The sequence below is a fragment of the Cebidichthys violaceus genome, unplaced genomic scaffold (assembly GCF_023349555.1).
Source record: "Cebidichthys violaceus isolate CVI_PGR_0920_01 unplaced genomic scaffold, fCebVio1.0.p SCAF_23, whole genome shotgun sequence".
Lineage (NCBI taxonomy): Eukaryota > Metazoa > Chordata > Actinopteri > Perciformes > Stichaeidae > Cebidichthys > Cebidichthys violaceus.
The window spans coordinates 8,229,996-8,253,878 of NW_027176406.1; the positions used below are offsets into that span (position 1 = coordinate 8,229,996).

General features: G+C 36.9%; 3 protein-coding genes across 4 annotated transcripts; 2 read left to right on the plus strand and 1 right to left on the minus strand.

Moving 5' to 3' along the window:
* The first annotated feature begins 1,390 nt into the window (after positions 1-1,390).
* LOC137878110 (nuclear GTPase SLIP-GC-like) lies at positions 1,391-10,613 on the plus strand. 2 transcript variants are annotated; one of them, XM_068718228.1, is made up of 22 exons: positions 1,391-1,477; positions 2,074-2,155; positions 2,379-2,491; positions 2,670-2,714; positions 2,857-2,890; positions 3,063-3,155; positions 3,586-3,676; positions 4,258-4,474; positions 4,612-4,839; positions 5,987-6,193; positions 6,312-6,481; positions 6,870-6,936; positions 7,023-7,110; positions 7,252-7,373; positions 7,658-7,831; positions 7,924-8,078; positions 8,287-8,410; positions 8,852-8,960; positions 9,079-9,212; positions 9,443-9,524; positions 9,657-9,735; positions 9,820-10,613. In XM_068718228.1, the coding sequence occupies exons 2-22, from the start codon at positions 2,089-2,091 to the stop codon at positions 9,863-9,865; spliced, it is 2,445 nt and encodes an 814-aa protein (XP_068574329.1). In that variant the 5' UTR covers positions 1,391-1,477; positions 2,074-2,088; the 3' UTR covers positions 9,866-10,613. The 2 variants fall into 2 exon arrangements, with proteins under 2 accessions (XP_068574329.1, XP_068574330.1); XM_068718229.1 differs by having other exon boundaries at positions 9,835-10,613.
* Positions 10,614-11,727: 1,114 nt separating this feature from the next.
* On the minus strand, positions 11,728-15,716 carry LOC137878678 (centriolar coiled-coil protein of 110 kDa-like). The gene is made up of 9 exons (XM_068719060.1): positions 15,684-15,716; positions 15,345-15,461; positions 15,136-15,182; positions 14,038-14,101; positions 13,841-13,957; positions 13,335-13,408; positions 13,143-13,208; positions 13,000-13,059; positions 11,728-12,501 (listed from the first exon to the last, which is right to left on the minus strand). The coding sequence occupies exons 1-9, from the start codon at positions 15,714-15,716 to the stop codon at positions 12,426-12,428; spliced, it is 654 nt and encodes a 217-aa protein (XP_068575161.1). The 3' UTR covers positions 11,728-12,425.
* A 3,178-nt stretch (positions 15,717-18,894) lies between these two features.
* On the plus strand, positions 18,895-21,126 carry LOC137878679 (nuclear GTPase SLIP-GC-like; the record flags this gene model as incomplete). Its single annotated transcript, XM_068719062.1, has 4 exons — positions 18,895-19,122; positions 19,220-19,447; positions 20,622-20,828; positions 20,947-21,126. Coding segments are annotated over 4 exons (843 nt in total), but the record flags the coding sequence as incomplete, so codon positions are not given.
* Between the last annotated feature and the right edge of the window lie 2,757 nt (positions 21,127-23,883).

The following is a 23,883-nucleotide window of genomic DNA, read 5'->3' on the forward strand; positions in this document are numbered from 1 at the left end:
CTGTTTGTTTGAGGGATACAGTCGTGAGGCGGAAATTCTAGTTTTGTTTGAAAAAAGTCTTAATTTACCCCAAATTTACGGCAAATTACTTCTACTGAAGATAGTACAATATGCTGAAGAGGGCTGTTCATAGACAGATCTCTTTCTGATTTTGACACATTCTGTCAGTGTTTTTATGTTTTTGAAACAAATGAATTAACCCCACATAAAAGGTTTGTCACTCAGCACCATTAGTGACCTGGAAGTCATGCAAACAGTTTCTGGAAGATTTTAAGGTTCCAAATTCTTTATCATCATCGCTATTGTCCCGCTTCAGTATTCTTCATCTTTCTTTGATTATCTGTACGAGCACCAGTAAGTTAGAAAGGATGTGTGGTGACTGTGGCGAGCAGGGCCGCCTTTCAATCAGAGGGTCGGCGGTTCGATCCCTGGCTCCTGCTCTACTAGTCTAGTCAATGTGTCCTTGAGCAAGACACTTAACCCCAAAATTGCTCCTGTAGCTGCGTCTACGGTGTGTAGATAGATACTGAATTGTAAGTCGCTTCGGATAAAAGCGTCTGCTAAATGACCGTAATGTGTGCACACAATAAGAATAATTTCAACACACAAACGATTCCTCTGGAAAAAAAGACAACAACCCTAAAGCTTCCTGAACCCTCCTCCAGGAAGTTGTGATTGCAACATAAAAATAAGCACTGACTTTTACTTCCTCATATGAACATGTTTATGCCTTTGTCATTTGTTCTTCCTCCAGGAAGTTGTGATTGCAACATAAAAATATTAAAATAAGCACTGACTTTTACTTCCTCATATGAACATGTTTATGCCTTTGTCATTTGTTCTTCCTCCAGGAAGTTGTGATTGCAACATAAAAATATTAAAATAAGCACTGACTTTTACTTCCTCATATGACCCTGTTCATGCCTTTGTCATTTGTTCTTCCTCCAGGAAGTTGTGATTGCAACATAAAAAAATATTAAAATAAGCACTGACTTTTACGTCCTCATATGAACCTGTTTATGCCTTTGTCATTTGTTCTTGTCTTTCTGTTGCAGCAACTGTTAATCTCACCAAACCATGTGATCTCTGTCACTGCAGGGAGGAGACAGTTAGTATAAGAGTCCAAAGTACCCAGAGCACCAGAGGAGTGCAATAAAAAGAGTTCAAAAGAGAAAAACTAAATTTAAGATTGTTCAATACTACTTGCATACTGTGGGGATGAATCAAAACATCTGTTCAGCAAAACATACTCTCTATTGCCCTCTGGTGTTCACAGCAAGAACACCTTATAAGAACGAATAAAATGAATACATAATTAAATAGGGAAATTCATCATGGGAGGAGTTTCAGAACCAGGAATCAAAAACACTTTTGTTTATTGTGTGGAGTCGGACAACTATTGAGAGCAAAGGACTTCTCCACCCGCTTGAAACCTGGAGGACGGGATTGATCTACATCTATTGTCTACTCGCTACAGGTAACCGTTTGAATTAATATTATGATATTAAGGAAATCAAACACCGCAGGTGATTCTTATTGACATTTTCTCTTTTAATCGTTTGATTGTTTGGTTTGTAAAAAAATTCAGAGAATAGTGAGAAATGTTGTCACAATTACCCAGATGCTAAAAGTGACACCTTCACAATGCTTGTTGGTCCAACAAACATTATTTTTTATTTACTATTTTTAAGTTTGGACTGTTGCCAAACCTACAAATATTAATTAAAAAATAAATGTAGGTACTTAAAATTGAAAGCAAATATTCACATTCGAGAAGCTGGAGACATACAATGTTTAAACATGAAAACTTACTTTAAATATCAGAATAGTTGCAAATTATTTTTCTGGCAATTGACTAGTTGATGAATTGATTAATCGTTTCAGTTGTACTTGTATAAACTGTTTTATGTCTATATGAGGTGTACCGTTCATTGTGACATGACTCGTGTTTTCTTAGTCTTTGTTATTTCCTTGAGTCTGTTAATAGAAGTTTCATAACTTCTTTTCCTTCAGTGAAATGTAACTCTAGTTGCAGTGGTTGGTTTAAAACATGATTATTTGTTTACCTTCCAGTTGCCGTTCGTGGTCATGGATGATTTTGTTCGTAATAAATTAACTGAATGGAATCTCAGCCAGTTGATACCAATATTTGAAGGTAAAGTATTACCATGACTCTCTTTTTGGGCACAGATTTTATACAGTGTTTATATGACCTACCAATACTGAAACGTCTAAGCATCTACAGAACTAAAAGAACTATGAAAAATGCTGCAATGTTGTTCTTCAGTACAATGCTGACATATTCTTGACAGACAGTTTTAAGAAAATGGGAGAGATCAGTTCTGACTAATCCTGGCAATTCTTTTTGTTAATTGCAGAACATGAAATTGACACGGAAAGTATTTACCTTCTGAATGATCAACAAATCACAGAGTTGATCCCAAAAGTGGGAAAAAGGGCAAAATTCCAGGAGAGACTCGAGTTGTTAAAGGTAACGTTCTGTTCTGTGAACACAATTTACACAAATACTATATTTCTAATTTACAGGAGCACAGACTTCTGTTTTCATGACACATTATTGATCATATCTCATTAACAATAATAGCATGTGCTAGAATTTTAACATTTACTATTATGGATTTGCAACTATTGTCTTTCGTCACTGGAAGGAACAAAACACAGCAAATCCAGAAACAGTTGATTTGTCTGCTCAAGTAAGTTGAATGAAGTTTCAAGCACTCAGATATCATAAGGCATTTATTATAATTATATAGATCATATTTTCATTGTCTGCTCAAACTTTTACATGGCCACTTAGTATTGATTTAAGACACAAATGTTCATGTTCACCCTCAGGTTTGTCCGTCCACCAGTGACACAAGTGATAAAGGTGAGATACACTTTATCTTATTGATTACATGTCGTGTTCATTGAAGTTTTTAAGGTTGTAATATCTTACTTTGACTAAGAAACTATATCAAGACCATGTTTTAATATTTTGGGAGGCAGATGCAACAAACTTTTCTTTTTGCTTTTTTTTTCAACAAAAAATATCCAATAAGGAAAGAGAAAGTTGGATCTTCAGGGAGAGTCCAGCCAATGTCAACCACCAACTAGAAAACAACGACTTGCGAACAAACCAGGATCATACTCAGGTATTTATAATACTTTCCAAACAATGGCAACCTACAACTTACTATAGTGTTTACTTAGCTTACTTACATAGCAAATGTCTGTTTCTATATCTTGGCCACAGAAAATACTTTCTCATTTGCTGCAGTTTGTAATCTTATCAGACAACCCCAATCACTCAACAGCATACATGCAGGTATCCATAGCAACAATGCGTATGCTTCAAAGTAATTAACTTAACCGTGGCCTTTAACTGTATGATGTTTTAAACCCAGACCATGGTTCATCCTTTAATAATCTGCCATAGTAGAAGCCTGATGATACACTCTGAAGCATCCTACATGGACCTGGCAGAGAAAGTTCCTCTCACTCTCTCCTCATTGTGCATTACCGCTTACTTGATACACTGGTTCATGGTTCCTGCTGAACAATTCTTTACTTTCACTCTGACAGAAGAAATCATACTGTCTGATGTGAAAGACATCATGAGTTGTGTCTATCAGAAAATACCTCCCCAAGACAACAAGCTCAACAACTTCCTGAGGTAAGTATAAAGTTTGTTAAATGTTCCATATTAATATGTTATACGAGCCTGGTTCCACTCCTGAGCAGGGGCCAGTTCCACTAAGAGATTTAAGACTGGTAGTGTTGAGCCAGGCATCATGGGTTTGTCTGGTCGTCCATTTCTCACCAATGTCTTGAAGGAATTTTTTTTGGACTCAAAGATGAACTGATTAGAATTTGGTGGTCACAGATCAAGTCCACTGTGACCTCACAAAACACATTTTTGATCATAACTGAAGAATTCAGCTTATTATTATGACAATTTCACACAAATGTCTAAAATGATGAAGTGATGAAGTGACTACATTTTGGAAAGACATGGATGTGAACTGCAACTTGACTGTTTGTTTGAGGGATAGTTGTGAGGCGATAATTCTAGTTTTGTTTGAAAATAAGCCTTAATTTACCCAAAATTTACAGCAAATTACTTCTACTGAAGATACAATATGCTGAAGAGGGCTGTTCATAGACAGATCTCTTTCTGATTTTGACACATTCTATCAGTGTTTTTATGTTTTTGAAACAAATGAATTAACCCACGCATAAACTCTTGTACAACAGGAAAAAAATCTGTGATTTGGAGACAGACAAGAGGGAGGTGGTCGGTGTCTTTGGCAAAACCGGGGCTGGAAAGAGCTCTTTGATAAATGCCGTCATTGGAGTGAAGGATCTCTTGCCCTCTGGAGACGTCAGTGCATGTACCTCAGTGATGATTAAAGTGGAGGCTAACATGAGGAACTCAAAGTATGAGGCAAACATTGAGTTCATTACAAAAGAGGTAAAATGAGCTGAATATGTTTGTTTATTTGAAGCTATTTAAAAAGTTATCATGTATCCAAAAAAATACAGTTGTTGATTACACAGCATCCCATATCATTTAATGAAGTTAAAGGTATTTTTTCAATTTCTATTTAGGAGTGGAAAGATGAGTTGTGGTTCTCTAAAAATTTCCTTGGGGATAATGCGGATCAGGAAAGTGATCAGGAAGATGACAATGATTGTCGGGACATAGTTGAAAAGCTGTCAGCGCTGTATGGAGAAGACTGGAAAAACAAATCTCCTGATGACCTCATTGATGGCAAATATTTCAAAGAGATCCCAGAATTTCTCCTTTCCAATGGGAAGATTTTGACAGTTGAAACAGTAAGTAAGAGTCAAAATCTTGTATCACTTCATAAGAAGCCGTCTCGTCTGTCTGACAGAGGGAAATGTTATTGAGGTTTATGTAATATGCATGCTGCCTAGCCATTCCAGGTTGGTTTAGTTCAACAAATGTAAAAGTAAAATCAGTATGTGAAACTTAAAAAAAGAGTGGCCTTGATCCACGAAATCTACAAACCCATAGAAAATGTACCCTTTATAGACAAATCATAAAGAAGTTTGGATACCAGTAACTAAATATATTTATTTAACTGTTTTAACAACATCCAATCAGGATTTTTCCTCCGTTTTTGTGCCCAAACATTTTACATTAAGATTAAATGACATCTTGTATTATTAAATGTCAATACTGCTTTTGTTCGCACTTTTGTTCTGCTGGTGATAGTAATAGTAATTATTTTATCTCAATCAACCCAACTTCACCCCTTTGGAGAACCACAAGGATAAGTACTTGACCCCCTTCTATTCAGTCTATTCATGATCCCTTTTTATACAGGGAAACTTAACGCTGACGATGCTCAAATCTATATTTCTCTTTCACTGGTAGGCCGTGGTACCATCAACTCACTTTGTCACTGCATTGAAAAAAATCAATGGCTTGAAATTGGTCTCTTGCTAAATACAGACAGAACTGAGGTGATTGTCTTTGGTGCCCTTAATGAAATATATAGAATTATCTGATTGATTTTAAAAGATTTAGTTCCACATTATGTTTCTTACATGTTCTATCCATATGAACCTTCATGTAAACGCAATCATCAGACCGGGGTCTGCTGACTGTCAAAGGTCAACATGAAACACAGGGAAGCTGCATTATGCTACGATGATAAACATACTTGCTATGACCTAGATAATCTTAGACACTGTCAAAATCTGGTCATCATCAATTTAAAACCTAATTGTCACCCAAAATTGCACTTTTGTATCCACTTCCGGTTTAGTATTTAATATTTATTGATCAAATTTAGCTTTTTGCTTTTGTTGTTTCAATGATGGGGTTACTTAATTGTTCTTCTTTTTTATATTTTCCAATTATTTTGTGCAATTTGTAAAGAAGTTTGAAGTTGGAGTCTGCATATGAATGAAATTGCCTTACGTTGCTTTAATCTCATTTTATTATTTATTGCAGGCTGAAGAGCTATCTGAAAAATTAGTCAGATACACAAGAAGCGACCCAAAAGATGGAGATGATAAAGACATAAAGAGGTGGTATTGGCCACTAGTGAAGTGTGTGACTATCAAGGTGCCAAATAATGATCTTCTTAAGCATGTCACACTTGTGGATCTTCCTGGAAATGGGGACCGTAACAAGAGCAGGGACAAGATGTGTAAAACGGTAAATCATCACCTGCAATGCTGTTTAGTGTATTACTGTGTTATCTGCAAACTGTGACATCATGTCATTACAAAGTACTGATAACCATCATAATTAACTTGCTGTCATGTCCCTTCAGCTCGTTGGAAGTTGTTCCACTGTGTGGATCGTGACTGAAATGAATCGAGCTGCATCAGAGCCAGAAGCCTGGAAGATCCTGAAAAGTGCCTCTAGCTACATGGGAAATGGTGGCCAGTGTCAGCATATTCACTTTATCTGCACCAAGTCTGATCATATTGCAAACCATCGGTAAGTGATTTAAGATGCCAAAAGTACATATATATTCAATATTTCTAGAAAGTCATTCTTAATGCTTGTCATCGGTTTTATCAGTTCTTTCAAAGAAATTCCTTTAGAAATCAATAACTGCTCACACACTCAACTCAACTAACTAAACTGAAATAGTATTCTGTAACTTGTCTCTATTTTTACAAAATTACATAGTTCTTTCCAGAAAACTTCCTATTAGATCACAGACCTGTAAAATAAAGTGATCGTTTCAGTATAAAGGGTGGATTTGATAGTTACAGCTACAGGTTTAAAAGAGATCATTTAGACTTTTATTCTGGATGCAAAAAATAATTTGAGTCTCCAAATACTGTATGAGGTGCAAATTAATGCAAATATTTTCATTTAGTTCAGCAGCTGGTGTTCGAGCCAAGAAAGCAGTGAGAGAAGAATTCAGAAAACTAAACAAGGTTAAGGTTAGTTTTATAGACTGACAGAAAGTATAACACAAAGATTGTCTACAACTGCAGGCATGCCGTAAAACCAAAACTTTTCTTTTCAGAAACATTTCAGTGATGAAAGTTTCAGAGTGTTCACAGTGAGCTCCAAAGAGTTTCTAAAAAAGAAACGTCTAGATCGAGACGACACTGGTAGGTGAAGTCTTCATATATGAGCACATTTAGGTTTACTTTACTTTAACAAAACAAACAAGAATGACTAATTGGATTATGGCAATAAAATGTAAATATGTTTTGTAACTACTTAAGCTGCAAACTACATTTTTTTTACAGAAATACCCAAACTTCAGGAATTTCTGCAGGATCTCAATGACTGTCACTCAGAGACGTTAAACTATGTGTCTGGAGCTCATGGGATTCTCTCTCTGATTCAAGGGGCCAGACGTAGAGAAGGGGTGAGATCAAGAAATAAAACCTCTTTCTTTGTCTTTAATCATTAATATTGACAGAAAATATTGTGAAAACATATTAAAGTCAAAGACAGACTACTTACATGTAATGTCATCCATACATACATTTTATGTCGCTTCAGAGAAGCTGCATAACGACAATAATTAAATGGTGGTCTAACTCAAAATCAACAACATTTTGTATAAATGTGAATAAATCAAGAAAACTCAGTCACATAGCAGTATGGTTTCATTGCTTTGAATACTGAATGTGTTGTTGTTGATTTCAGGCTGACTTAAAGACAGCTGTGTACAAAGTCCTTCAACAAAAGATGAGAAATGAACTTGATAAAGTCAGGAAACCAATGAAAGAGACTCATCGGGCTTTTGAAAAGTGCCTCAGTGAGGGGGTTGAAAAATCTATAAGTTCATGTGAAAAAGTCTTGGAGTCGGTGATTCATCCTGTACGTATTTGAATTATAACAACATCATTACAACGGATTTTGCACTTCATATGAATATCTTAAAAATGTTAGTTTTTTCTGTTTTGTTTCAGAATAAGTCAGGTAGTGCTTTCCACAAAATACTGAAGTGTATAGTAGAGCACGATGGCAACTACAAACCAAAAAAGGGGGAACAAATAAACCTCAATATGAAGTTATCTTCATGCCTGACTGAGAGCATTGATGAGGAATTCAAGAAGACCTTCCCGTAAGAAATGACTTAATAAAGACATAAAACCCTGTGCAGGCTAATTGTACAAACTATGGAGAATGTCTAGAAATAACAAATTGTACATTATATAGTTATACAAGTTATGTGATATAATGCATACATACAAATGACATTATTGAAATACAAACTTGTCAATGCTGGAACACACGTTTATGAAACATTTCAACTTGTTAACATGTTTCAGAAATGAAGGAGAATGTGGACCATTCAACGGAGTCCTCAATTCATTTTCACTTGACACAAAGATGATGAGAGAGAAGACAGAGAACAAAGATGTTGAACTGCAACTGATATTTCCCAGTACAGAGGTAAAAGAGGAGAATAGTACCATTAGTCTTTATTAAGCTATTAGTCCAGGTCAGAAAGGCTTCAGCAGAAGGGTGAGAAAATCATCCCAAACATCAAGTTTGTGACTGAGGACTGACATGAAGACTAAACATGAGAGAATGAATGAAATATAGATGTTTTTAGAAGTTAACACATATATACACTGTATATGAAGAAGTCTATCAATACAGTAAATGTCAGTTACAACTGCAGACGCCCTTTGAAAAATTAACTGATGGCCCTGCCCATATTCATGACAACGTACCGGAGATTTTGAGGTGGTCTGACATCAATGGGAAATGTGTGTGTGTGTGTGTATATATATATATATATAATCTCAAAGGGAACAAGATCAGCCTTATTTGTATATTACCTTGATTTTATTTTAAATATGTGGATCTACAATTCATATTCTCTCTCAGGAAGAACAGATGAAGACAAAACTCAACAAAATTATCATCGACCGTAAGAAAACGATCTACAGCAGTCTGACAGCAACAATTGAGACAAACATGCAGAAATGCTATGACGGTACGATAAAGATCATCACATATAAAACCTGACACTGTAAAAATGCACATTATTCATCATAATTGTGCACAATGTAATTATAATATTTAATTGATGAAAGTTTTCTGTTTTATTGTAGAAGCAAAACAAATGAATGGACCGGGCACGCTGAATAATATGAGGGACACTATTGAGAAGCACGTACTTGAGTCAAAAAACGTCATGTTCCAGAAAGCTAAAGCTGTTATGTTGAAACAGCTGGATGACTTGACGGTTTGTAACATTTTATAATACGTCGTACGATGAGGATATAGAAAAACATGTTGTGCTGCTTATCTTTATCTACAATTCCAGGTCATCATATATATATAATCAAGTGGAATATGCCTCTTTTTGAATGCTGCTTTTGCTACTAAAACACTGCAGGCCCTTTCACAAACATTCAGCTTTTGTTATAAGACACATTTTGGCTGTGAGTGATAAAGATTTTTATGCTAATGTAGAAGGACATCCTGGACAATCTGGAAAAAACAATGCAGGAATCAATCGAGCTGTCGCTCAAGACAGATGGTGTCTCAATCCCAGGTAAAGGCAACCTTACAAAATATAAACATAATTACTAAAAATACTAAAAATATTGATTGAAATTAACAGGTCAATAAATTTCCAAAAGTGTGATTAATAGTGAACTTGATGTTGACATGTTTTTTTTTTTAGACGTTACATTGGAGCTTCTGATGGTGAAGGACCACTACAAAGAACTGAAGGGAAGCTCAGATGAAGAACCACTAATTTGGTAAAACTGTTGTTAAAATATCTACATAATGCCTCCAGATTGAGCTGTTCTGAATAATGCTAACGATGTTTTTTATTACACTAGTGCTGGTCCTCCCAGCCCGGCAGCTGCACAGCAGATAACCAACTGAAGAGCCCTGCATGTTAGAGATGTGAGGCCTCTGGATGTGGTCTCAACCATTTTTGTCAACTCATCTTATCCAGGTTCTCTTTGAGTGTTTTGATATGTACTTTGAATTAGCTTGTTGTGAAAGACATGCATAGAGATTTTATATTTTCTATGTTTTGAAGGACGTTTTTGCTTTTAAATGATTAAAGATAAGATGCAGACAGAAAGTGTGTGGGGGGTGAGAGAGGGATTTCATGCAGCAAAGGTCCCCAGTCTGATTCAAACCAGGTATGTGGTTTACACTGTACAGGTCTTAGTCACCAGTCCACTATGATGTCCCAGATACATTTTGTTTTAATGATTTAACAGTTTTTTTTCTTCTTGAATATATACATTTTTTGTCCAATTTTTAATCGTAGTTTAGTATTGGTTGATTGGGATTGAAATTCCAATGATTTTACGGGTGTTTAACATAAATCCTGAACCTTGATCACAGTATGTACTGTATGTTGGATTTTCAAAGAATGATTTTACCTTTTTTCTTTCATGTTCAAGGACAAAACTTTCTTTTTGCAAAATAATGTTTTCTAATTGTGTTAATTCATATATCAAAAATCGGATAGAACTAGATGATAGTAATAAACCATTCTATCTGGTTTCTCATTATTTACTGAACAATTGTTTTTTTTTCTTAATCTGCACTGATTCTAAATGAATTTAAAGTTTTTGACATGGTATACTGGCCAATAAAGTTCACTTTCAAAGTGCCACATGTAGGCTTCTTTGTCTGTGTTGTAAAATTATCTAAACGCTTCTTTAGGTTCTCACTAATATCAGTTTTTATTGTGATATTAACAAATTATTTTCCAACTTTGTTCTTTTCAAATTCTTCTTACTTAAAACTTCTTGTCTTTGATCTGATCTCAAATTAAATTTCCTGACATAAATCTACATTACAGTCCCCAAGCATTTTTAGGAACACACACCTCAAATACTATATATATTATAAATGTGTGATCAATTCCAACAATAATAGTTAAGACCTGTTAGTAGGTGTGTTCATGCAGGAGCCTTGTGTTCTTGAAACTTATAACAAATAGGAGAAAATGTTCTCCACAATCCAGATGCTGTAAATTTCCAAACCATTTGTCAGTTTGTCCTGATAATGATTGCTCTTCATGTACAAACAGGTGTAGTAAAGGTGTATTTATTCATTAACGATTCATGGTAATATAATGTATTATGCTTGTTCATGCTTCAAACTGCCACTTACTGATGCAAGAACATGGAACATGCAGATACACAGATGGGCCATAATTAGGGATGGGCATCATTTTGCACAATTATCAGTTCCTTTCTTATTACTGTCCAAGAAAAATAATAACATAACGCAATAAAATATGCACTATATGAACTTGACAAAAATACAAATAAAAGAGGGATCATAGAGGCAATTACATCAGTGGCATTACATCAGGTCACAAGTAAACCTTTTTTTTTTTTAGCAAGTGGCTGACCTTAGCTACCGACCACACTGTATCATGAGATTTGTAACTGTCATTTTCTCCCCTGCGTTGCTTGTTGGGTCAATCCAGTTTCACTGTAAATATCTCTCCATTTTATTTTTATTTTATAATCAGAGGCCAGAAAATTCAAATCATTTCAGAATTTATTCTGGTGATAAAAAACATAAAAAAGTACCTTTTCTGTGTGGTCTCACAGCGATAGTGTGGTGTACCAATTCCTTAACAATAATATATTCACATGCTATATTCTTATATTTAGAGTCTGACCCTCAGTGTTGACATGGCAGTCGACAATGAGGGAAAACTTACAGAGAATTTGGCATGCTTTTGAATCAATCGTCTCAGTAATTTAGTTTTACTCAGTGTTGCTGTGCATCTCCTGTTGTGTGAAGCTACATTAATGTAACAGTGCGCCACTGTGTAAAAAAAAATATATCACCAATATTGAAACACACTGAAATGCCTCAGAGTAATGTAAACTCAGCACCATTTAATACAGAAAGAAAGCACAAACAGGTACTTAAAGCCCTTGAACAAAACTATTCTATTTAATGTATTATACTCACTTAAATACTTTCATGTGATTGTCACCATGAAAGTCATTTTGTAAATTCTCTATAAGCTATAAGCACTAGATGTTTATGAACACAACATGGTAAATATATGCATTCTAACATGTTACAGATAGAAAAGGCAATGCTCTTCGACACGGATACAAATTATTTTTCTTTAACTCTGACCTTCTTCTAGCTTGCATTTAAATAGACTTACTTTTTTATCACTTCTTTAAAGTGGAAAATGTGTCTACCAGACAATAACAAGCTCCCTGTGAGATTTGTGCTCAGTTCAGCTCTTTTCAGCAAGCTACAACAGTAAAACACAATGACATTGTGATGATGTATACCAGGGAGCTCAAGTATGGTAGTGAATACAATCATTTGAGTTTCAGATGGTACGATCATATTCGCAGCACAGACTGGACTTTCAGTGGGGCAAGGTTTGTATTCAAAGACTAAAAAATCAAAGTTCACAGGTCGGGGGAAGTTGAGTCATCTGTTAACCCAGAGAGTGCTGCTTCTTCAGGCTGTCTGAGCGCCTCACTCTCTCCTCTGGGGTCTTTCTGTACCAGCTCCTGAGAAGAAAAAGCCACTGTCATACTTTGCTGACTTTAAAGTCATCTGTAAAAGCTCAAATCCAAACATTTGTGTACACTGTTGCCTTTAGCAAGAGGCAAATAAAGTATTGGAATTACAGTTCATTGGTTTGCCAAGCATGACACCCACTTCTGGATTTTTGCTGATACGCGAAATTTATTAGGTCAGCATATGAAATATGAAATGCGCAATCAGGAGAGACTTCAGGGCTTAGGTCCAAAGTATACTGGAGCACACAGATTTAAGGCAACACACTTTATAAGAAGACTACCGTTCTGAAGCCAAGTGTGTCTTCATCAGAGTCAGAAATAGTAAAAAGTGTAATGCTTTTTAATTAGGACACTAGCAACACAAAAAGCATATTAGCATTTTCTCAGTAGTGGGGTGAGGTGGAGAGACGTATCTCCTAAGAAATGACATGGCAGTTTATGATAGCAAGATAAGGCACGTTGCAATTACGGTGAAACAAGTCTCACCCCTGGCGGTTCAGCTGGCCTGGCACAGGAGAATTTTGGCCTTGGCTTGGCTTCAGGACTCTGGCAATGAAGAAAGGATGTATTTAGAGAACTAATCTTCTGGGGACATTAAACACAGGAAATTGTCGTACAGTCTAGAGCACCTGTTAGTAGTGGGGCTCTTTGGCTTCTGCTGCTTCTTTCTAGCCATTGATGGGGATTCACCGACCCTGGAGGAGAACCAAACACATTCAATAAAAACACTGCTGATCCCTGGATCCCAACATCAAAAACATTAGCGTCTAAAACCAGATCTCATCTGCAATGTAAGGCTGTGTTCCTCTTTCCCATCGTACCTCTTTTTCCTGTCCAGAGACCTCTGTGTGGCAGCAGACAGAACCACTCTCTCCTTGGGGCCCTTGGCTTTCTCCTTTTGAAACAGTCAGTAAGGATCATAGTTTATGACTGAAGCACTGACACTGACGGTATAAGACGAGGCACACTGTCACCAAACAGTGTTTCTTCCCTGTAAGTCACTTTGTCTGTGTGGTAATCAAGGTGTAATATAAGTACAGTTCATCATGATAAGCTTTTCAAGTACCACCAGCTATCAGCAGGTAGAACAATTCTAATTCATCTTAACAGATGTAGCTACAATAACAAGCCATGTCTTGATTTATACTTTGGTAAACATTACACAAATCGTCCAGACAAATGCTTCACTGCTCACCAAGCACGAGTTCATACCGAGAGTGAAAAGATATCTGAACTTTTCCTTCACTTCTTCCTTTAAAAGAGGAGCAACACATGTCACGTTCTTCTGATCAAATATGGATGTGTGATTGATTGGTTGACAGGTTACCATGTCTCGCAGCTTCCTCTCTGCTCGGAGCTCCCTGTCCTGCTGCAGCAATGCTAATCGATCCCAGAGAGGCATTTCAAAGAAGATCTCATGGATGTCATAAAGGGCTGCACGTAACTGCGGGACAAAAGAGGCACGCATAAACACAAAGTAAGATGGACCTCTGCTGTCTATAGACGGTAACTACACGTTCATACCTGGGCTCTAACTCTCTCCTGCAGGGAGCGATCTTGTGCAGAGCAGGGGCCTCTCTTCTGTGGACTGTTGAGAGATCATAGAAAAGTATGAAAGTATAAAAGTATAACTGTTATAAGCTGTAAACCTTTTCAATCAACGTATAACCATTGAACCTATAAACCTTTTTAGTTTTTGATAGAAATGATTAAACCTATAACTTGCTTTACTTTTTGATAGATGTGATGAACGATATAAACTGTATATGTGTCTTTATTAGAATAGTCACTCTAAAACGTATGCTTCCTCTTGTAAACAGGATCAAACCAGTTACATTCTGTGTTAGCTCTAAAAGAGGGGAGGACTTGTGTGTGAGTTACTCATGAGCCTGAAGGAGGTGGAGCTTTTCAGCAGCATAAAAAGGAGCAGAGAATCTGTGAGTTTGGGCTTTTTTCCCCCAACTGGACTTAGGGGTCTTACCCCCTTAAAAAGTGACGGTATTATTCCTCATAGCAAAATCAGTGAGAACTGATAAAGAGGAAAACTCCGTATAGAAGGAGTGTTAGACTTATTGCTGGTAACACAGAAACGGTTTCATTGACTTGAAATTGTTGTATGTGATTGTTGTGAGAAAAACCTAAATAAAAATCCGGCCTTACATTTTGTAAGAGACTGAAACCAAACAACGTATTCTGGTCCTTTAAAACAAGTTAACCCTCTTCCCCTGTCCGTTGATGGTGTCAGAAGTGACGACTGAAGCATGCAGAGGAGCTTAAGGTAAGTTCCCTGAGTGAAGACTTGACAGTGTTAGTCACAAAATGGTGAGAATGTTCACAATAGGCAATAGTAAAGTACAGACGAAGTACATAACTATTATATACAGGGTGCTAGGGTTGCATCCCATTGAGAACGCCTCGGGCATTTGCCGTAAAAGAATTTCAAGAAGACAATTAATCCGAAATCCTAACGATTTAGCTACGGGGTGAGATAAAAGGCCGAAGGTATTGTTCCAGCACCTCAAAAAGGAACGTATATCCTTGCAGGTGGGACAGCCGGCGGAGTGACCACCGTGTTAGGTGCAAACGACTTCCCCGCCTAGAAACGGGGCAGGCGCCGCTCACGCTTCAGGACCTTCTGTCTGGAAGGAACGGATGAACTCCTGTGTGTCCTAAACACACATATATACAGTACACATTTCTAAACAGTTTTTCCCCAGTCATTAACATGATGATGGACTTATTGATTAACTTTTATTAAAATCACATTGGTGTTTTCAATTGGTTGTGCATATTTTTAGCGTGTGTTATTTGTATTAAATGTGTAATCTCACCAGGATGGTCTGTCGCAGGTGTTTGACCTTCTCTGTTTTGAGCAGTCTGCGAGTGAGGAAGCCGCGAATGGTGGCGCCAATTCGACAGAAGGCTCTCTGCTGCTCTGCTGTCATAACCTGGACAACAAGAAGATACGAGAACATGGGAGCGTGAAGATAGAAAACACAGAGAGGGTTTGAGAAATAAACGTCCATCTAATATGTGCTGCGACTTCACATGTAAAAAGAAAAGCCTAAACTATGAAACCGCACCAAACCCCCATCAGGCGTTAAAAATCTCAGCTGAGTGTGAGATTTGGTTTAAACCACAACATTGGTGCCTCATTGGACGAGTCCCACGCGAACCCCAGGGAGTCCCTGCGACACGGCCATGTCGTCACCAAGGCTGCAAACATCGGCGCACTCCTTCCACTGCGACTCGCGTTGCTAAAGTAGGTAAAAACTTTGGTACCCAAAAAAAACCTAGGTAACAGTCTTAACGTCACTGGACGAGCAACAGACTGTTTTTGTGTTCACACACTTGGATCCTGAAAGAGAGACTGATAACCTCTGTGCCCCAAGTGCTCTTAAATCACCTACAGAAGGAAGATTCAAGAATTCCCGGATTCTTCAAGTTGACACTCGCTGCCATACGAGGGCCAGCTTGCTGCTTAACCTGTTGACCTTGCGTATTATGGTCCCCGGTCATCGGTTGGATAACTCTATTGATAGAAAGACGGATGAACACACGTCGATTGCAACGAAGCGGTGTCAAGTAAGAGGCTATTGTCTGGGCAGAGATAGGTCTTGGTGTGTTTTTGTAACCTGGTTTACTTGTTTGAGTTTAACGTCACTGTTACCGTGTGATGTATTTTACTGACCACCGAGTCCCGTTCAGTGCTGTGAAATATAATTTTGTGCCTGCTGCTGTAATAGTGTTGTCCCACACTGCTGAGCTTTATGTTTAAATCCGCCACCATGTGTAAAGTCGGTAGACGCGGCTGGTAAACCTGAGTTCACAAACATACAGACACCCACACTCCCCTCGCCACCTGCTTGTTTGTTGCTTTTAGGTTTAGTATGCTTGCAATTGTATAACAGATGTTTGTTGATTTATAATATTATTGATTTTTTATCAGTTTTGTGAAGTATTGTTTTTAAGGTCAGTGCTGATTCAAACCTTCACTGTTCACTCTAAATGTGGAATAGTACTTTTACATTTTTCTAAGTAAACACCAATTTTGAGACTTAATTCACAATTTGTTTATTGATGCACCATTATTATTAATCTATGTTAATAATCCTATTGATATTAATCATTTTAAATAATATCAATAATTCATTTGTATATTTGCCAATAACCAAACCCGCTCCAGCCAGATCCCAACATGTGTAACTTATGTAATCACACACACCCTCTTGTCTACTTGTGCATACCTACCAGACTCAGCCTCGCTCAAGGTTTGCTAACTGCCCATGTGGGTCCCCACAGATAAACGGGAGGCTGGACAGAGGGAGAGGACACACTGGAACTTACAGGACTGGGAAAACCTGGAAAAAGAAACATACTTTCAATTTAGGTGTTTGACCTTCTCCATTTTGAGCTGTCTGCGTGTATGGAAGCCGCAATCGCCATCACTTGTGGCTTCCTCACACGCAGACTTTACATGCAGCTCTTTTTCCAATTTATATTGTTTAAAAGGTGAATGAAGAGTTGTCCAAATAGAAGTAGTAATAATAAGAGTTAATAGACCACAACACTCTTTTTGTCGTTTTGTCTTCACTGTTTTACAAACTCCATCAGAGTAATAAGTGAGCATGGTGAAGTGGTACCTATACTGTGTCTAGGTGATGGCTCAGATGGTGTGTGCGCAAGGCTTAGTCCTGGGCAGGAAGGGCTCACAACAGGACGGCTGTCACTCACGGACTTACAATTCCACCCACAAGCATCCCCACTCAAAGGCCGCACACACCCCTGCTCCTTCAGTCTTCTATCTGTCTCCTTGAGCTCCTGAACACATGCGAATACAGGAGACAAACACTTCAGCACTATAACCTTAAGCAAAAGAGAATAAATTTACACTTCAACATTGCAACTAAAAAACTAAATAATTCTTGCCAATCTGTAAAATAACTGCACAAAAAATACATTTTTGGTATCTACTTCTATTCAGAATAGATAATGTGTGATTCCATGTGCTGACCAGACAGAGGTGCTGTTGCTCTTCCTCCTGCTCAGCTCTTGTAATACTTTTTACATTTTGGCCACAAGAGGCTGAATGCTCCTCTACCTCATGTTCTAAATATGACTAAAATAATTCATGTTTTCTTCCAGGTCAGTTTTTATTCACACAACTTGCTAAAACACAATAATTTATGCACCTTATGTTTAAACTAACCTGGAAGAAATGATATTAGTTTTAGTTAGAACATGATGTAGAGGTGCTTTCAGCCTCTTGTGGCCAAAATTGGCACAAAAATGACCCTTAACCCCAAAATTGCTCCCGTAGCTGCGTCTACGGTGTGTAGATAGATACTGAATTGTAAGTCGCTTTGGATAAAAGCGTCTGCTAAATGATCGTAATGTAATGTAGTCTCAGTAATTGTGCTTTATGTGTCATTTTAGTGTGTTAGCATTGAAAAAAAAACTGTAATCACAGAAGTGGATTATGTATTTGCAAACTTTGTAATAAACGCTGACATAGGTGGTGGCTCAGAGTTAAAGCTGGTTGTCTTTCAATCCAAAGATCAGCGGTTGGATCGGATCCTCCAGTCCATGTCGAGGTGTCTTTATGCGAGATACTTAACCCTAGATAAATGAATGTGATGAATGGCTGCGAATGATAATGGATCAGGTGGCACCTGTACAAATACAAGTCTATTTACCGTTTAACCTCATATGAACCACGTCTAACCTGTTTATGCCTTTGTCATAGTACTTTTTATGTAGTTCGCATATACACATGGCCTCTTAATTAATCTACAGTTAAATAGCAAATACGTTTCTTTTGTGTTTCTCATAAGTTCAATGTTTTCCTCTGAGTCTGTTAAAAGAAAGTATCAGGCATCAATAAATTAGCTCAAATGGTCAGGATGGGTAATTAATCTGGTTGGGTTTCTCCTCTGTGAGTTTGTCTTGGACATGAGGTAAATTGAGGGTTTGTCACTCAGCACCATTAGTGCCCTCCCTTTAATGTTTCAGTTGTCAGTTGTTTGTTCAACCGAAGAGACGTTTCTCTTCAAACATATTGCGTTTAAACAACAGTTTGAGCCTCAAAAAGCTAAATTATACATCTAATAGGATGACATGATGAAGTGATGACACTTTGGAAAGACATGGATGTAAACTGCAACTTGACTGTTTGTTTGAGGGATACAGTCGTGAGGCGGAAATTCTAGTTTTGTTTGAAAAAAGTTTAATTTACCCAAAATTTACGGCAAATGACTTCTACTGAAGATAGTACAATATGCTGAAGAGGGCTGTTCATAGACAGATCTCGTTCTGATTTTGACACATTCTGTCAGTGTTTTTATGTTTTTGAAACAAATGAATTAACCCACGCATAAACTCTTGTACAACAGGAAAAAAATCAGTGATTTGAAGACGGACAAGAGGGAGGTGGTCGGTGTCTTTGGCAAAACCGGGGCTGGAAAGAGCTCTTTGATAAACGCCGTCATTGGAGTGAAGGATCTCTTGCCCTCTGGAGACGTCAGATCATGTACCTCAGTGATGATTAAAGTGGAGGCTAACATGAGGAACTCAAAGTATGAGGCAAACATTGAGTTCATTACAAAAGAGGTAAAATTAGCTGAATATGTTTGTTTACTTGAAGCTATTTAAAAAGGCATGCCATATAATTTAACAAAGTTAAAGGTATTTTTTTAATTCTATTCAGGAGTGGAAAGATGAGTTGTGGTTCTCTAAAAATTTCCTTGGGGATAATGCGGATCAGGAAAGTGATCAGAAAGATGACGATGATTGTCGGGACATAGTTGAAAAGCTGTCAGCGCTGTATGGAGAAGATTGGGAAAACAAATCTCCTGATGACCTCATAAATGACAAATATTTCAAAGAGATCCCAGAATTTCTCCTTTCCACAGGGAAGATTTTGACAGTTGAAACAGTAAGTAAGAGTAAAAATCTTGTATCACTTCATAAGAAGCCTTCTTGTCTGTCTGACAGAAGGAAATGTTTTTGAGGTTTATGTAATATGCATGCTGCCTAGCCATTCCAGGTTGGTTTAGTTCAACAAATGTAAAAGTAAAATCAGTATGTGAAACTTTCTATTTTAAAAAAGAGTGGCCTTGATCCACCTGTCCTCGAAATCTACAAACCCATAGAAAATGTACTCTTTATAGAAAAATCATTAAGAAGTTTGGATACCAGTAACTAAATATATTTATATAACTGTTTTAACAACATCCAATCAGGAGTGCCCAAACATTTTACATTAAGATTAAATGACATATTGTATTGTTAAATCTCAATACTGCTTTTGTTCACACTTTTGTTCAGCTGGTAATAGTAATAGTTATTATTTTATCTCAATCAACCCAACTTCACCCCTTTGGAGAACCACAAGGATCAGTACTTGACGCCCTTCTATTCAGTCTATTCATGATCCCTTTTTATACAGGGAAACTTAACGCTGACGATGCTCAAATCTATATTTCTCTTTCACTGGTAGGCCATGGTACCATCAACTCACTTTGTCACTGCATTGAAAAAATCAATGGCTTTAAATTGGTCTCTTGCTAAATACAGACAGAACTGAGGTGATTGTCTTTGGTGCCCTTAATGAAATATATAGAATTATTGCACACCTTGAATCTTTATCTGGTTGATTTTAAAAGATTTAGTTTCACATTATGTTTCTTACATGTTCTATCCATATGAACCTTCATGTAAACGTAATCATCAGACCGGGGTCTGCTGACTGTCAAAGGTCAACTTGAAACACAGGGAAGCTGCATTATGCTACGATGATAAACATACTTGCTATGACCTAGATAATCTTAAACACTGTCAAAATCTGATCATCATCAATTTAAAACCTAATTGTCACCCAAAATTGCACTTTTGTATCCACTTCCGGTTTAGTATTTACTATTTGTTGATCCAAATTTAGCTTTTTGCTTCTGTTGTTTCAATGACGGGGTTACTTAATTGCTCTTGTTTTCTATATTTTCCTGTTCTAATTCTTTTGTACAATTTGTAAAGCAGTTTGAAGTTGGAGTCTGTGCTTATGAATGAAATCGCCTTATATTGTCTTAATCTCATTTTATTATTTATTGCAGGCTGAAGAGCTATCTGCAAAATTAGTCAGATACACAAGAAGCGACCCAAAAGATGGAGAAGGTAAAGACATAAAGAGGTGGTATTGGCCACTAGTGAAGTGTGTGACTATCAGGGTGCCAAATAATGATCTTCTTAAGCATGTCACACTTGTGGATCTTCCTGGAAATGGGGACCGTAACAAGAGCAGGGACGAGATGTGGAAAACGGTAATTCATCACATGCAATGCTGTTTAGTGTATTACTGTGTTATCTGCTAACTGTGACATCATGTTATTACAAAGTACTGATAACCATCATAATTAACTTGCTGTCATGTCCCTTCAGCTCGTTGGAAGTTGTTCCACTGTGTGGATCGTGACTGACAGGAATCAAGCTGCATCAGAGCCAGAAGCCTGGGAGATCCTGGAAAGTGCCTCTAGCTTCATGGGAAATGGTGGCCAGTGTCAGCATATTCACTTTATCTGCACCAAGTCTGATGAAATTAGAAAATCAAACCATCAGTAAGTGATTTAAGATGCCAAAAGTACATATACATATATATTAAAGGAACTGTGAGGAATTTTGAAGTGTTTATGAAACAATAATAATACTCAATAATAATACTGATGTCTATATATGACCTACATGAGAAAACGAGACCACCAACGAGTAGATTGTCTATTTCTATAAAGTCATTCTTAATGCTTGTCATCGGTTTTATCAGTTCTTTCAAAGAAATTCCTTTAGAAATCAATAACTGCTCACACACTCAACACAACTGAAATAGTAGTCTGTATCTTTGTCTCCATGGTTACAAAATTACATAGTTCTTTCCAGAAAACTTTCTTTTAGATCACAGACCTGTAAATTAAAGCGATCGTTTCAGTATAAATGGTGGATTCAATAGTTACAGCTACAGGTTTAAAAGAGATTATTTAGACTTTTATTGTGGATGCAAAAAAAGAATTTGATGTTTCAGTTCTCCAAATACTGTATGAGGTGCAAATGAATGCAAATATTTTCATTTAGTTCAGCAGCTGATGTTCGTGCTTCCATATTGGAAAAAAACGATCGAGCCAAGAAAGCAGTGAATGAAGAATTCAGCAAACTAAACGAGGTTAAGGTGAGTTTTATAGACTGACAGAAAGTACAACACAAAGATTGTCTACAACTGCAGGCATGCCGTAAAACCAAAACTTTTTCTTTTCAGAAACATTTCAGTGATGAAAGTTTCAAAGTGTTCACAGTGAGCTCCGACGAGTTTCTAGAAAAAACCTGTCTAGATCGAGACGACACTGGTAGGTGAAGTCTTCATATATGAGCACATTTAGATTTACTTTAACAAAACAAACAAGAATGACTAATTGGATTATGGCAATACAATGTAAGTATGTTTTGTAACTATTTAAGCTGAAAACTACATTTTTTTTACAGAAATACCCAAACTTCAGGAATTTCTGCAGGATCTCAATGACTGTCACTCAGAGACGTTAAACTATGTGTCTGGAGCTCGTGGGATTCTCTCTCTGATTCAAGGGGCCAGCCGTAGAGGAAGGGTGAGATCAAGAAATATAATCTCTTTATTTGTCTTTAATCATTAATATTGACAGAAAATAATGTGAAAACATGGTAAAGACAAACACAGACTACTTACATGTAATGTCATCCATACATACATTTTATCATCAAGTTAATTAATTAAATAATTAATTAATAATTAAATGGTGGTCTAACTCAAAATCAACAACATTTTGTATAAATGTGAATAAATCAAGAAAACTCAGTCACATAGCAGTATGGTTTCATTGCTTTGAATACTGAATGTGTTGTTGTTGATTTCAGGCTGACATAAAGACAGCTGTGTACACAGTCCTTCAACTAAAGATGAAGGATGAACTTGATAAAGTCAGGAAACCAATGAAAGAGACTTATCTGGCTTTTGAAAAGTGCCTCAGTGAGGGGGTTGAAAAATCTAAAAGCTCATGTGAAAAAGTCTTGGAGTCGGTGATATGTCCTCTTGTACGTATTTGAATTCTAACAACATCATTACAATGGATTTTGCACTTCATATGAATGTCTTTAAAATGTTTCTGTTTTTTTCTGTTTTGTTTCAGAATAAGTCAGGTAGGGGTTTCCACAGGACACTGAAGTGTATCGTAGAGCACGACGGCAACTACAAACCAAAAAAGGGGAAACAAATAAACCTCAATATGAAGTTATCTTCATGCCTGACTGAGAGCATTGATGAGGAATTCAAGAAGACCTTCCCGTAAGAAATGACTTAATAAAGACATAAAACCCTGTGCAGGCTAATTGTACAAACTATGGAGAATGTCTAGAATTAACAAATTGTAAATTATACAGTTATAAAAGTTATGTGATATAATGCATACATACAAATTACATTATTGAAATACAAACTTGTCAATGCTGCGTTTATGAAACATTTCAACTTGTTAACATGTTTCAGAAATGAAGGAAAATGTGGACCATTCAACGGAGTCCTCAATTCATTTTCACTTGATACAAAGATGATGAAAGAGAAGACAGAGAACAAAGATGTCGCACTGCAACTGATATTTCTCAGTACAGAGGTAAAAGAGGAGAATAGTACCATTAGTCTTTATTAAGCTATTAGTCCAGGTCAGAAAGGCTTCAGCAGAAGGGTGAGAAAATCATCCCAAACATCAAGTTTGTGACTGAGGACTGACATGAAGACTAAACATGAGAGAATGAATGAAATATAGATGTTTTTAGAAGTTAACATATATACACTGTATATGAAGAAGTTTATCAATACAGTAAATGTAAAAACTGGAGACGCCCTTTGAAAAATTAACTGCTGCTGCAAAACTGATGGCCCTGCCCATATTCATGACAACGTACTGGAGATTCTGAGGTGATCTGACTAAGATTCATATTCTCTCTCTTAGGAAGAACAGATTAAGACAAAACTCAACAAAATCATCCGCGAACGTAAGAAAACGATCTACAGCAGTCTGACAGCAACAATTGAGACAAACATGCAGAAATGCTATGACGGTACGATAAAGATCATCACATGTAAAACCTGACACTGTAAAAATGAACATTATTCAGTATAATTGTGCAGAATGTAATTATAAATAAATTTTATTGACTTAAGTTTTCTGTTTTATTGCAGTTTCAAAAAATTTGAAAGGAGAGGGCATGCTGAGTGAAATGAGAGAAACTATGAAGAAGCACGTACGTGGGTCAAAAAACGTCATGTTCCAGAAAGCTAAAGATGTTATGTTGAAACAG